This window comes from Punica granatum, chromosome 4 (genome assembly GCF_007655135.1).
Source record: "Punica granatum isolate Tunisia-2019 chromosome 4, ASM765513v2, whole genome shotgun sequence".
Classification (NCBI taxonomy): domain Eukaryota; kingdom Viridiplantae; phylum Streptophyta; class Magnoliopsida; order Myrtales; family Lythraceae; genus Punica; species Punica granatum.
The window spans coordinates 15,654,987-15,666,878 of record NC_045130.1 but is presented as its reverse complement, the minus strand read 5'-3'; the positions used below and the strand labels follow the sequence as shown (position 1 = coordinate 15,666,878).

General features: G+C 38.4%; 3 protein-coding genes across 3 annotated transcripts; 1 reads left to right on the top strand and 2 right to left on the bottom strand.

The window, feature by feature from the left end:
• Positions 1-5,521: 5,521 nt before the first annotated feature.
• Positions 5,522-5,999, bottom strand: LOC116203460 (auxin-induced protein X15-like). The gene has a single exon (XM_031535192.1). The coding sequence runs from the start codon at positions 5,923-5,925 to the stop codon at positions 5,656-5,658; it is 270 nt and encodes an 89-aa protein (XP_031391052.1). The 5' UTR covers positions 5,926-5,999; the 3' UTR covers positions 5,522-5,655.
• A 2,788-nt stretch (positions 6,000-8,787) lies between these two features.
• Positions 8,788-9,299, top strand: LOC116203457 (auxin-responsive protein SAUR21-like). The gene has a single exon (XM_031535189.1). It carries the CDS (start codon positions 8,869-8,871, stop codon positions 9,148-9,150), a length of 282 nt encoding a protein of 93 aa, XP_031391049.1. The 5' UTR covers positions 8,788-8,868; the 3' UTR covers positions 9,151-9,299.
• Positions 9,300-10,445: 1,146 nt separating this feature from the next.
• Positions 10,446-10,920, bottom strand: LOC116203462 (auxin-induced protein X15-like). Its single transcript, XM_031535193.1, has one exon. The coding sequence runs from the start codon at positions 10,918-10,920 to the stop codon at positions 10,651-10,653; it is 270 nt and encodes an 89-aa protein (XP_031391053.1). The 3' UTR covers positions 10,446-10,650.
• Between the last annotated feature and the right edge of the window lie 972 nt (positions 10,921-11,892).

Below are 11,892 nucleotides of genomic sequence, written 5' to 3'. Positions count from 1 at the left end.
GCTACCAAAATCACTTTTCTAAACAGCAAATTTCTGTTGTATTTTTAACATATGCGAAAGGGATTCAATTCTGATTCCTACCTAAACTAAACAGAATTTAAAATTTTTCATTCCTATAAAAAAAAAAGGGTAAATTGAGCCAAAAACATGAACTATACACGAAATCTCAAATCTACTAGGAATTTCAACAAGTCTCGCAAAAAATCAACAACCATTACTTAAGGTCCACATATACCATCGGTTAGATTTTCCGTCCAAAAAAAAAATCCTAAATTTCCCGCTTCCATTTTCGATTCCAGAGAGCTAACAAAATGGCCCCTAATGTTATATATATGCGCTTCTCGTGCTCTTGGTGGTGTTGATTTTACTGACTTCACCTTCAAACCTTGAGTTTTTCTGTGTTCCCTTTCAGCAATTCAATAAAGCATGAGTTGTAAAAACTTTAGAGGCCTGAGTCCACGGGCTATCAAAATCTGATCTCTCCGATGTGCAGCCCTTGGTGCATGCCCTTCACATAATGCCACTATATCCAGTTAGCCTTCAGCAACTGTACTCCTCTTTCGTTCCTAATAGAGTCCACCAGTCTTTCATGCTAGCGTCATATGTCCGCCTCGCCAAGCAAAGCATGGTAAGGGGGGGGGGGGGGGGGGGGCAATTCTTGTAGGCGATGACGCCATGGAGGTGGCGACTGACCCTATCAATCTACTTGAGTTACTGGCCAATAGGTAGTCGGTTCATAGGCTAGGTAAAAACAAAAATGAAACATAACCCAGCAAAAAAAATAAAAGTTAAATACATGAATATGGGAAGTTGCATTTGCAAAAGCTAAATCCAAAACCTCTTAATTCTTCAAGGTACAATGTCTTCTTTCCTAAAAAAAAAAAAGAAAAAAAAGAAAAAGGACATTACCTCTCTCGGCATTTTCTCTTTCTTAATTTGTTTCCACTCTCTCGTGTGCCACGTGGTTGTATTGTTGTATATCTCTATTAGACTTTCTTTTTTTTTTTTGAAAAAAGTCAAATTTGATCTCAACCTTTAGCTCTTTTTTATCTTAGTCCTAAACATTTTCTTTGGCTGAATTTCGTCCTCAATCTTTTCCGCGTGGTATGAGTTCAGTCTTTTCGTCCAAAATTCCGTCCATTTTCCCTAACATGTATATTCGTCAAATGAGAGTGCGCCATGTGCGCGACAAATCACTGCTACTCTAAACCGGTTGTTATAGAGCTAATCGGATTCTTTTTTTAATTAGACCCGTAAATCGGACTAAGATATTTTCGGTTCTTTTAGAATTCCAGCCATCTGTCAGTGCGTGAGACAATAAAAGAGAAGCGATGGCTGAAATCCTAAAGGAACCCGAAATATCTTAGTCTGATTTACGAATCTTATTAAAAAAAGAATCTGATTTGCTCTATAACACCTAGTTTTGAATAGCAGTGATCTGTCGCGCATGTGACGCGGTCTCATTTGATGAATATACATGTCAGGTAAAATGGACGAAATTTTGGACGGAAAGACTGAACTCATACCGCGTGAAAAAGATTGAGGACGAAATCCAGCCAAAGAAATAGTTTAGGACTAAGATAGAAAAAGAACTAAAGGTTGAGGACCAAATTTGACATTTTCCCTTCTTCTTTTTTCTGGGTGTATCGTAGTATCGAAAGCTCAATGGGCCCCAACTAATCCAGTTTGAATCTAGTCAGTTCACTAAAGTGGATTAAAACTCTACAAATATGGATATTTTCCATCCACAATGGACATCGATTAATTCAATTCGATTAGCATACTTGTCTTAATATATGGAATAACAAGAGTTGGTTTTAAGTAGTTTATTACAGAGACAACTCAGGATAGGTTGACTGGCAAGCAGGTCCTTTTGGGTTTATTACCTGTGATTCTATTTCTTCCGTAGTCAAAGTTGGTTTTCTGAGAATAATGTATGTCGAGTTGGTTAGTGCAAGAATTGCTTTTGCCTTCCATTGTGCCATTATATGTGACTTTGCTTCACTGTAAATTACTCATCGCATCCAATATATATCTTCTGACTGAATATTCAGGGGGGGAAAAAAAAGTCTTAACATCCTTTTCAGGAAAGTAGTTACAGTACATTCGCCATGTCCACTTTCGTGCAATGATCGATGCAGTGGTACGTTTGATCCTTCAAAATGTTCTTTATCAACAATGTTCTACTGGGAATCAAGTGAACTGCATCAAAAAGTAAGTCGTGTGGGAAGGCAGTCTAAATATATAGAAACTTATTCATTTAGAAATTTCTCTTCTTCAGAATGTGGAATGTTGAAGTTTTAGAAAGTGACATAAGATGCAAGTCCTGATGAGCTTCATTTCTGCTTTTCTGTTGCGCAAGACTCTTTGCGACAGACAATTTTCGTAGCAATTTATTTTAATGAAGCCAAGATATCGGGATAACTACTTAGGTTTCTGCAATATATAGATTTAAGTACTTTGGTGAAGACGAGCTGGATCATAGTGGCGGTAGACATAACTGAAGTGAACTAACAGTAAGCAGAATTTGTACATGATTGACGAAACTGGGAAGATCCCAAATTAGAAAACCAAGTCTCTGAGACGTGTTTCAGAGACAAAAGATGAAGCTAATGAGACATGGAGCTGCCATTTATCAGTGGTCAAGCTCATAGACGAGACTGATAAAGTAGCCGATGCAGCAAGGAATTGTGTGACCACCCATGATTATATGATCAAGTCCGAATTCTCACTCAGCTGAATCCAGCAACTGTCGAAACACTGGATGCCTCAAGCACCACAATGGAAGCATAAACTCTCTACTCTGCAAAATGACCTTTGGGAACAACTTCACTTGCAGTAAATCGACCTCTTGTCCTCTTTCTCATCGATAGATTCCTCTGCAGTTTCTGTTTTACATGAGCTATCCCCATCAAACAAGCGCCCATTATCTTTACAATGATATCAGAAGATGAAGTGAAGGAAATAATTTTTGTTCTTTAAATTTGAATATAGAGATTGATAAGCCTGTTGAAGATAGTATGTCCATATATGAGTCTATCAGTTGAATAGGGATAGACTGATAGTGGAATAGGATATTGCTAAATAAAGAAGGTATGGGACATATTATATAAAGAGGATAAGGAAAGTTTTGCATTTTTTCTTTTTGTCTTCTTTCATCAACATATTTTATGTCTGCCAACATGGGGATCAGATACATATATCGGGCCCGGGAGGTTCCGAGTCTTCCGACCTATGCTCAGTGCCTGTGGTTTTGGGCACTGGATTTCTGATTTTAGGAACCTCACTGAGATTATTAAATTGCTCCACCTCTTACTTTAGAATGGAACGATGAATTACAACCCAAAGAAAAAGCATTTATCCATGTTCATGTTGGGCTAGGTCTTTCAAATGCAGGGTCTATGTTCATCTGATAGTGATAATAATGCATAAAAGATCAGTAAACATGTCACGTGAGCTGATTTATCCATTTTCATAGAATAGAATTTTGTGGCCAAGTTTCTGCTGGTCCACAGAGCTTGCAGCCCAACTCCCATTATTGTTTTCAGGAGGCACAGCCATGTGATTCTCAATAGACCCCAGCGACAGCAAGAGCTGTTCTAATAGATGCAGTCCCTAATAAATAGGTTCCCTTTTGTAGCCATCCCCAAGTAAAGCAAGACCTCCTAATCCCAGCCTTGAAGAACTCATTCCCTCCCTCTCAAGAGAATCCAAGTCCTAGGATTCACAAACCAGGAGCAGCATGGCTATTCGTTTCTCCAAGATCATGAGCGCAAAGCAGATCCTAAGAGATCGAGCAGTTTTCTCACAGAGGATTCAGATGTTCCAAAAGGCCATTTTCCAGTTAATATCGAGCAGACCCAGAAGAAGAGATACATTGTTCCGGTCTCCTACCTGAGGCATCCTTCATTCCAAGGTCTGTTGAGCCAGGCTGAAGAGAAGTTTGGGTTTGATCATCCCATGGGTGGTCTCACAATGCACGGAAGACGTGCTCATTAGCCTCACTTCTTTTCTATAGGAGCGGGGGAGAAGATCTTAGTAGCTAACTGATTTGACCATCTTAACAATTTTGTTTAGGACATTTGTACATTGAGTTATCTATCATCAATGAGAATGAGATGGGAAAGTTCTCTGCCCACTGACATGATTACCACTTTCTCAAGAAGTAAAGACTATAATTTTCATTCATTCGAAAAAATTTTGATAATCGAGCACTTTTGGTGCGATGAGAATGTGATACCTCCTCCTCAACCTCCCCTGTTCAGCATAGTTAACTACAGTAACAGCGAAAGTGTATCATGCCTGAATTCTGATTTTAAATTTTTAGAGTGTATCATGTCTGAATTCCTAATATACTGTGTGGAAAATTCGAGAACTAGATAAGAGTCACTTCCTCTGCAGCATTAACATATTCTGAACATTCACCTATCAATTGTGGGGGAAGGCATACTTCCATTTACTAGTTAGTTCTTATCAGGGCAAAAGTGCAATGGAAACTTCATTGTCTGCAACTGCAGTTGACTTCATTGGTATGAGTAGGTGATTAAAGGACTGACAAACACCGAGAAGAAGATAGATCATGATTGACAAAGCTACTAGACAGCTAGAAAAATCCATAAACAGTTTATTAGTAACTAAATGATCAATTTCAGTTGCTAAAAAATAGTTTTTAACAACTAAAATATTTTCCGACTGTACATATATTTAGTTGCCAAATCCTTTAGCTACTTAACTATGCCAATTGATACACAAACAAATTATTTTAGTTGTTATAGGTTTTAGCAACTATATTTTACTATTTAGCAACTAATAATTTGGTTTATAAATAGTTTATTGGTTGCTAAATAAACTCTTCTAACAACTGAACTTTTCATTTTATCAAAGAGTAAAATGTAGTCAGTTAAGACCGATAACAACTAAAATGACTTGGTTGCATATTAGTTGCTACAGTTCAGTAGTTAATGGATTGGGCAACTAAATATATGGATAGTTAAAAAATATTTAAGTCGTTAACTATTACTTTTGGCAAATAAAATTGTTCGCTTAGTTGCTAATAGATTACTTTTTTGTAGTGTCAGTAACTTAGCCCTGAAAAGAGACTAATAAAGTCTTTATTTATTGCAACTACTCAGACAATTTACTTGTACTAGTGCGGTCTTCGATGATGGATCCAAAAAAAAGGACATCCATTGTTCTGTTTCTTGGTATCAGAATCCATTTAATTTTTCACTCGGCAAAAGCTATCACCGTTGATTGAAACGTACACGTTTTTGGGTTTAACAGTGGAATCACTATCTCACCGTTCTCAAATATGGGGCCTTGCTGGTAGTTTTTAATGATCAGATCTCGATAAAGAATCCGGAGTACTATAAGTAGCATGGACTTAATCGATAGCATCATTAATTATAGCTAAGTTTGTCATAAGATTTGTGTTTTTCTTTTCCTGCAGCATGTGGATCTGCACATTTAGCAGCTATGGCAATTCAGCCGCCTTGCAGAGGAGAAAATCACACAGAAATGCTGGAAGAAATTTGATTCCATATAAACATGGTTTTTCGTTACATGGGTCGGGAGACAGATTACTGAAGTATACACTCGTCTGTTCAAAATTGGGTAACACGGTCAGTCAGTGTTTCAATTACATCACTTGTCGGACTAGAAACTACAAGTTAGGCTAATGAAGACTTCTTCTCTGCAAGGAATGGTGAGTCCACCCATAGGATGGTCGAAGCCAAATTCCTCCTCTGCCTGAGACAACAACTCTTGAAACGAGGGATTCTTCAAATAGGAAATGGGAACAACAAATCTCTTCTTGTGGTCTTCTCCAACATATACAGCAAAATAGCCTTTTGGAACGTCCGAACCCTCGGCAGCTCGTCGTGGCACTTGCTTGGCATTAGCAATCCTCGGAAAGCGAATAGCCATGATTTGTATGATCTTGTAGACAGGTCGTTGTTAAGTTGGAGGGTGATCAGTTTCCAAAGACTTGGATATTAAAAGATGAGATTTTGTGATGGAATGGCAACCGAATGGAGCTCCTATATATAATGAGAGAGTTCACTTAAGGAGTCTGGCATTCTTCACCCTAATAAATGTGTTAGGGCCCATAGGAAAAACTCCATGTACATAACAAGGACATTTGCCTGGAGGGAATCACATGACTTTGCCGCCCAAATGCCAATGAGATTGTGATTGACAACTCACATGTTTATAAGTCAATGCGGGCCTCGGTTTTAAAGCCTGATAGGTGGATTAAGGACATGAACCAAGAAGGAAATAGGATTTTACATGTAAATTAAACAGGAGGTCAGTTATGTCCCTACGTTCAAGCTATCAACCCTTCATGGTGAGGTCCATGATTCAAGTGATCTCCCGCATAAGATTGTGCTCCTTTCTCATTAGAAATTTTCTGTTTTCTAATTGAATCAGTGGGCCATACAAGAAGTGAGAAAGGCTGCAAATGTAGCCCAATCAATCAAGTTCAGATTGTTGCTTGTTAGGAGGGAAAGGCAACACGATTATTTCGGAGACTTATTCTTGACAGTACAAGGCCCCCAATACAACTCTCTGTCGGGTACTGACAACCTCCTTTACATGACTTTCTATATAATGTAGCGCTTGTAATAGATAGCAATCCACGAAAAAGCATGTCGTATAACTTAAACTTCTACCAGAAAACACTCCCAAAAACCAAGTCTTTAAGGTTTGAACCGATACATCACAGTTATTTGTGCTGCGTTTGGTTTGTAAATAACATTTTAAAATCAGATTTTGATTTTGAAAAAGAGTTGTATAAATGGTTATGTATGGAGCCCACCCTTTAACTTTGTATGAGTTATTTTGTTTTGTTGTGGAAAAAAAGTGGTATAAATGGGATCCACCATTTGACTTTATATGAGTTATTTTATTTTATTGTGGGTAAAATTAAGTTAAAGTGTGATTTTAAAATCACACTAACAAACCAAACAAAGCATTTGATGTCTCAATTGCACATGCTAAGCTGATCTTATGCCCTGCTGAAGATCCAGATGGTTTACACGACCATTCTAGGGCATATTATGGCTAGAAATCCCAGAAGAAGAAATGCATATGGTTCCGCTGTCCTGCTTGAAAGATCCTCTGCACCAAGATGAACGAAGAAGAGTTTCAGGTTCGACCACCCTGTGGGCGGCCTGAATCCCCACTATAGAACAGTTACTCCTCAGTGATACATCTTTCTAATTGCTTATGAGGAGAGCTCACCAGCTAACACCACTATGATCAAGAAGAATATGTATACATTTCAAGTACGTGGACAGGTTACTTATTATCATCAACGAGAATGCAAATGTTTCTACATAGTCAAAGTCGGTTGCTTGAGAGTGTACCTCAAGTTGGTTATTACACGGACTTGTTTTGACTTGGCCATTGTGCCATGGTACATAACGCTGCTTCACCAAAAGGTACCAATTCCATGTACCAAAATATTTCTTTCCACTGTGAATCGTCAAGTAAACAAGGTCTAATTTTATTTTCACCTACTCCTGATTAAAGTGGTTGCGCAGCGTGTTTGATCCTTCAAAATGTCCTCTGTTACCATCATTCTAGCAAGACTGTTTTAATGAAGCCAAAAGATATTGGAAAGAAGTAATTTTTATTTCGGAAACATAGAGTTGATTGCAAAGGTGAACAAGAGCTAAATCCAGGCAGTAGACATAAGTGAACTGCAACGCTCAGCCGAATATGTACATCAATTGACAAACCTGAGAAATGACCAAAATTGTAAAAATGAGAATTCCCTAATCTCGTATTAGGACAAGGGGTATGCTTCAGAAACAAAGATGAAGCCAGTTAGATAGTATAGCTGCCATTTATCAGAGGCCGAGGTCATAGATGAGACCAATAAAGTAGTCAACACAGCCATGAATCATGAGGTCGCCCATAATCGGAAGATCAAGTCCAAATTCTTGCTCAGCCAAATCCAGCTACCCTTGAAAAACCAGATGTCTCAAGTACCACAATGGAATCACAAATCGCCTCCTCTCACTCCCTCCTACATAAACTGCAAAGCGATCATTTGGAACAACTTCTCTCTTAGTAATATGATCTCTTGTCCAGTTTCTCGGCCACAGAGTCCTCTGCAGCTTCTCTTTTGCATGAGACATCCTCTTCAACCGAATCATGATCTTCACAATGATAAAATGTCAGAAGATAAAGAAAATGCTTTTTGTTCCTTTAATATTTGAAGAGACTGATGGATAAAGTCCGTTGAGAAGTGTATATGTGAAACGGGATATATCTGACAGTGGAATAGGATAAACTTAAAAAAAAAAAAAAAAAAGAAGGTATGGGACATATCAGGTGAGAGGAAAAGGAAAGTTTTGCCCGTCTTTTGCCTTCTTTGGTTAATTCATTATGTCCTACCAGATGGGGGTAAATATATGAATATATATATATACAAATACCCAAAGAAAAAGGATTCATTCATGTTCATGTCCGGTTAGACCTTTCAAATGGCGGGTCCATGTTCATGTGATGGTGATAATAATGCATGCAATTATATCACTAAACACAATGACAGGAGCCGATTTATCCATCTCCATGGTATAGAATTTTGCAGCCAATTTCTGCTGGGCCGCATAGCTTGTAGCCCCAATCAAACTCCCATTATTGCTATTCAAGAGGCAAAGACATGTGATTCTTGGGGACATGCAATTAAAGTAAATGGACCCAAGCAACAGCAAGAGCTGTCCTCGGATGCAAACCCTTACAAATAATCCCATTGTAACCATACCTAGGCAAGCCAAGTCCTCCAAATCCAAGCCTTGAATAATCATTTCCCTCCCTCTCAAGAAAATCCGAGTCTCAAAGTTAAGAGCCAGGAGCAGTATGGCAATTCGTTTCTTCAATATTGTGAAAGCCAAGAAGATCCTAAGGCGTCGAGTAGTTCTCTCACCGGAGGGTTCAGATGTTCCGAAAGCCCATTTTCCAGTATATGTCGGTGAGAATCAGAAGAAGAGATATGTTGTTCCACTCTCGTACTTGAAGCATTCTATATTCCAAGATCTCTTGAGCCAGGCTGAAGAGGAGTTTGGGTTTGATCATCCAATGGGTGGTCTCACAATCCCTTGTCTGGAAGACATATTCATCAGCCTCACTTCTTATCTATAGGCTCGGGGGACAAGATCTCAATAGCTAACTTGTTTGACCCTCCTAACAATTTTTTCTAGGACATATGTACATTGAGCTATGTACCTGTCATCAATGAGAATGAGATGGCAAAGTTCTCTGCCCAAATTTTGATAATCGGGCACTTTTTATCATTGAAGATGTGATCTGCTTTAAAATTTCCCCGATTCAGCATAGTCTATCATGTTCTTCAGAGAGTATCATGTCTGAACTCCTAACGTGCGATGTGGAAAAGCCAAAAATTATTTAAGAATCATTTCCTCTCCATCATTGACATAATTTATCATTCACCTATCAAAAAGGAGAAAAAGCATACTTCCATTTGCTAGATTAGTTCTCATCAGTCAAAAGATTTTCGAAGAAATCATTTCTTTCAGCAATAGCAACTTGGCCTCATTTTTATGACTACATAATCAAAGGTATGAGCCAACATGAGGAGTATTGGAGAATGATATCAAAAACGTAGCACATGCGGAATAAACGATAAATTAAAATTTCATTCATTCATGCATGTAGGATTGACATATGGACTCTTATTACGACTGCGTGGTATCACTTTGTCACGATTAAATAATGCTAACTTGACAATCCTATTAGGGTTTATTGAAAGTTACCTCGATTGAAATCCCCGCAAGACCGCCAAGTGATCGCCTTCTCAAATAATCGCTTGAAGCCACCCAAGTGTTCAGCCTCTAGCTCGTCCACACGAACGCATCTTTGCCAAGGGGTTGTTCCTCCTCGACTCAAACGAGTCTCCATGGGTTGCCCACACGATCAGACTACGCTCTCGAGTAAAGGTAGAATGGGTGGTGAACTCCATGTGCAACGGATGACCAAGGAAGAAACAATTTCTTTCATTCAGCCTTGAGCAATAGATGGACACGGGCTGCCTTTTTTCACCCGTGCACCTCTCCTCTAATTTTCTTTCTTGGCGGTGAATTGCTTCACAGATTCGACCATCCATGTATGTATATCACACGCATATCTAATATATAAATGTATACAAATTTGCCAATTAAACCTTAGGGTTATTTGACAATTATAATCAACTCAAACACCCACAGTTTTTGGTACACCAATAGAATTACCATCTTGCTTTTACTCAACTATGAGGCCTTGCTGGCTGTTGCCATTGGTCAGATCTAGAATAAAGAATCTGGTGTATTATAAGTTAAGATGAATTAATCAATAGCATTATCAGTCTCGGTTAAGTTCATGATTTGTTGATCTGTCAAAATAGTTCATCATTTATTGCAGTATACTTTTCTTTCCCCACATTGTGCAGATATGCAGATTTAGAAGCTATAGAAATTCAGCCATCATACAGAGGAGAAACTAACACAGACATGCCTGAAGAAACTTGCTTCCATATAATGTATGGTTTTCTATTTCATGGTTCGCAAAGACAACCTACTGAAGCATGCAATCTTCTATTCAAAATTGGTTGACAGGGTCAGTCGGTGTTTTACATCACTTATCAGACTAGAAACTACAAGTTAGGCTGATGAAGACTTCTTCTTTACAAGGGATGATGAGTCCACCCATAGGATGGTCAAATCCGAACTCTTCTTCTGCCTGAGACAACAACTCCTGAAACGTAGGGTTCTTTAAGTAGGAAATAGGAACAACGAATCTCTTTTTCTGGCCTACTCCAACATATACAGCAAAATAGCCTTTCGGAATGTCCGAACCCTCGGTAGCTCGTCGGGGCATTTGCTTACCATGAGCAATCCTCGGAAAGCGAATAGCCATGATTCTTATTATCTTGATATGTAGAAAGGTATTTGTTAAAGATGGAGGATGACGAGTTTTTAGGTACTTGGTTATTGCAAGAAGAGATTTTGTGATGGAATGGCAAACTCGAATGAGAGAGTGCCCTTGAGGTGTTTGGTCTTCTTCGTCCTAATAGATGTAGTGGGGGACGACAGCAACAGCTCAAGGTACTTACCAAGGACATTTGCCTTGACGGTCACATGGCTTTGACACCCAAATGCCAGTGACGTTGTGATTGACGCCGCACAGACTAATATTTCTGTGCGGGTCCGAGATTCATAGCCTGATAGGTGGATTAGCGACACAGACCAATAAGGAACGAGGATTCCAAAAGTAACTTAGACAGGAGGTTAGTAATGTGCCTACATTCAAGCTATCAACCCTTCATGGTGATTGTCCATGTCAGTGTGACTTAGGGAAGAATCATATCGACAAAGCCACGGCCAAACCCCTGATTTGAGTAATCTCCCCCATAAAGGTTGTGCTTCTTTCTCAACTGGCATTTTATGTTTAATAATCTATATATAATAAATATAATGCCAATACGGTTGAGAATATACGTGATTTCGTCAAGTGTTACTCTTGGCTTTACTATAATATGTCATGCATCGCTTTTGTCTTCTCTAAATCCTGCCACGAGGCATCTTCTCAACCCTCTTTAATGCAAACAAATTAATCTCCATGTGGCATCTTCTCTACCCCATTTGATGCAAGAAATTGATGGATTTCAAAATTTGCGCAATACATGAATAAATATAATTTTGTAAATTCAATTTATTCAAATTATTTTTAGTTTCCAATATTCAATTTAACGAGTAAATTGATATTGACTAGAATATATAGAAAACAATTCACCAACATCAAATAAACTCAAAGATAAACAATATAATACAAATAAACTGATTGAAGAATTAGTATAATTTAGGAATAGACATAATTAATAGCATGGAA

Bases quoted from the DNA above. Each gene is read 5' to 3' on its own strand.
- LOC116203462 (XM_031535193.1), bottom strand. From the start codon at position 10,920: ATGGCTATTCGCTTTCCGAGGATTGCTCATGGTAAGCAAATGCCCCGA.
- LOC116203460 (XM_031535192.1), bottom strand. From the start codon at position 5,925: ATGGCTATTCGCTTTCCGAGGATTGCTAATGCCAAGCAAGTGCCACGA.
- LOC116203457 (XM_031535189.1), top strand. From the start codon at position 8,869: ATGGCAATTCGTTTCTTCAATATTGTGAAAGCCAAGAAGATCCTAAGG.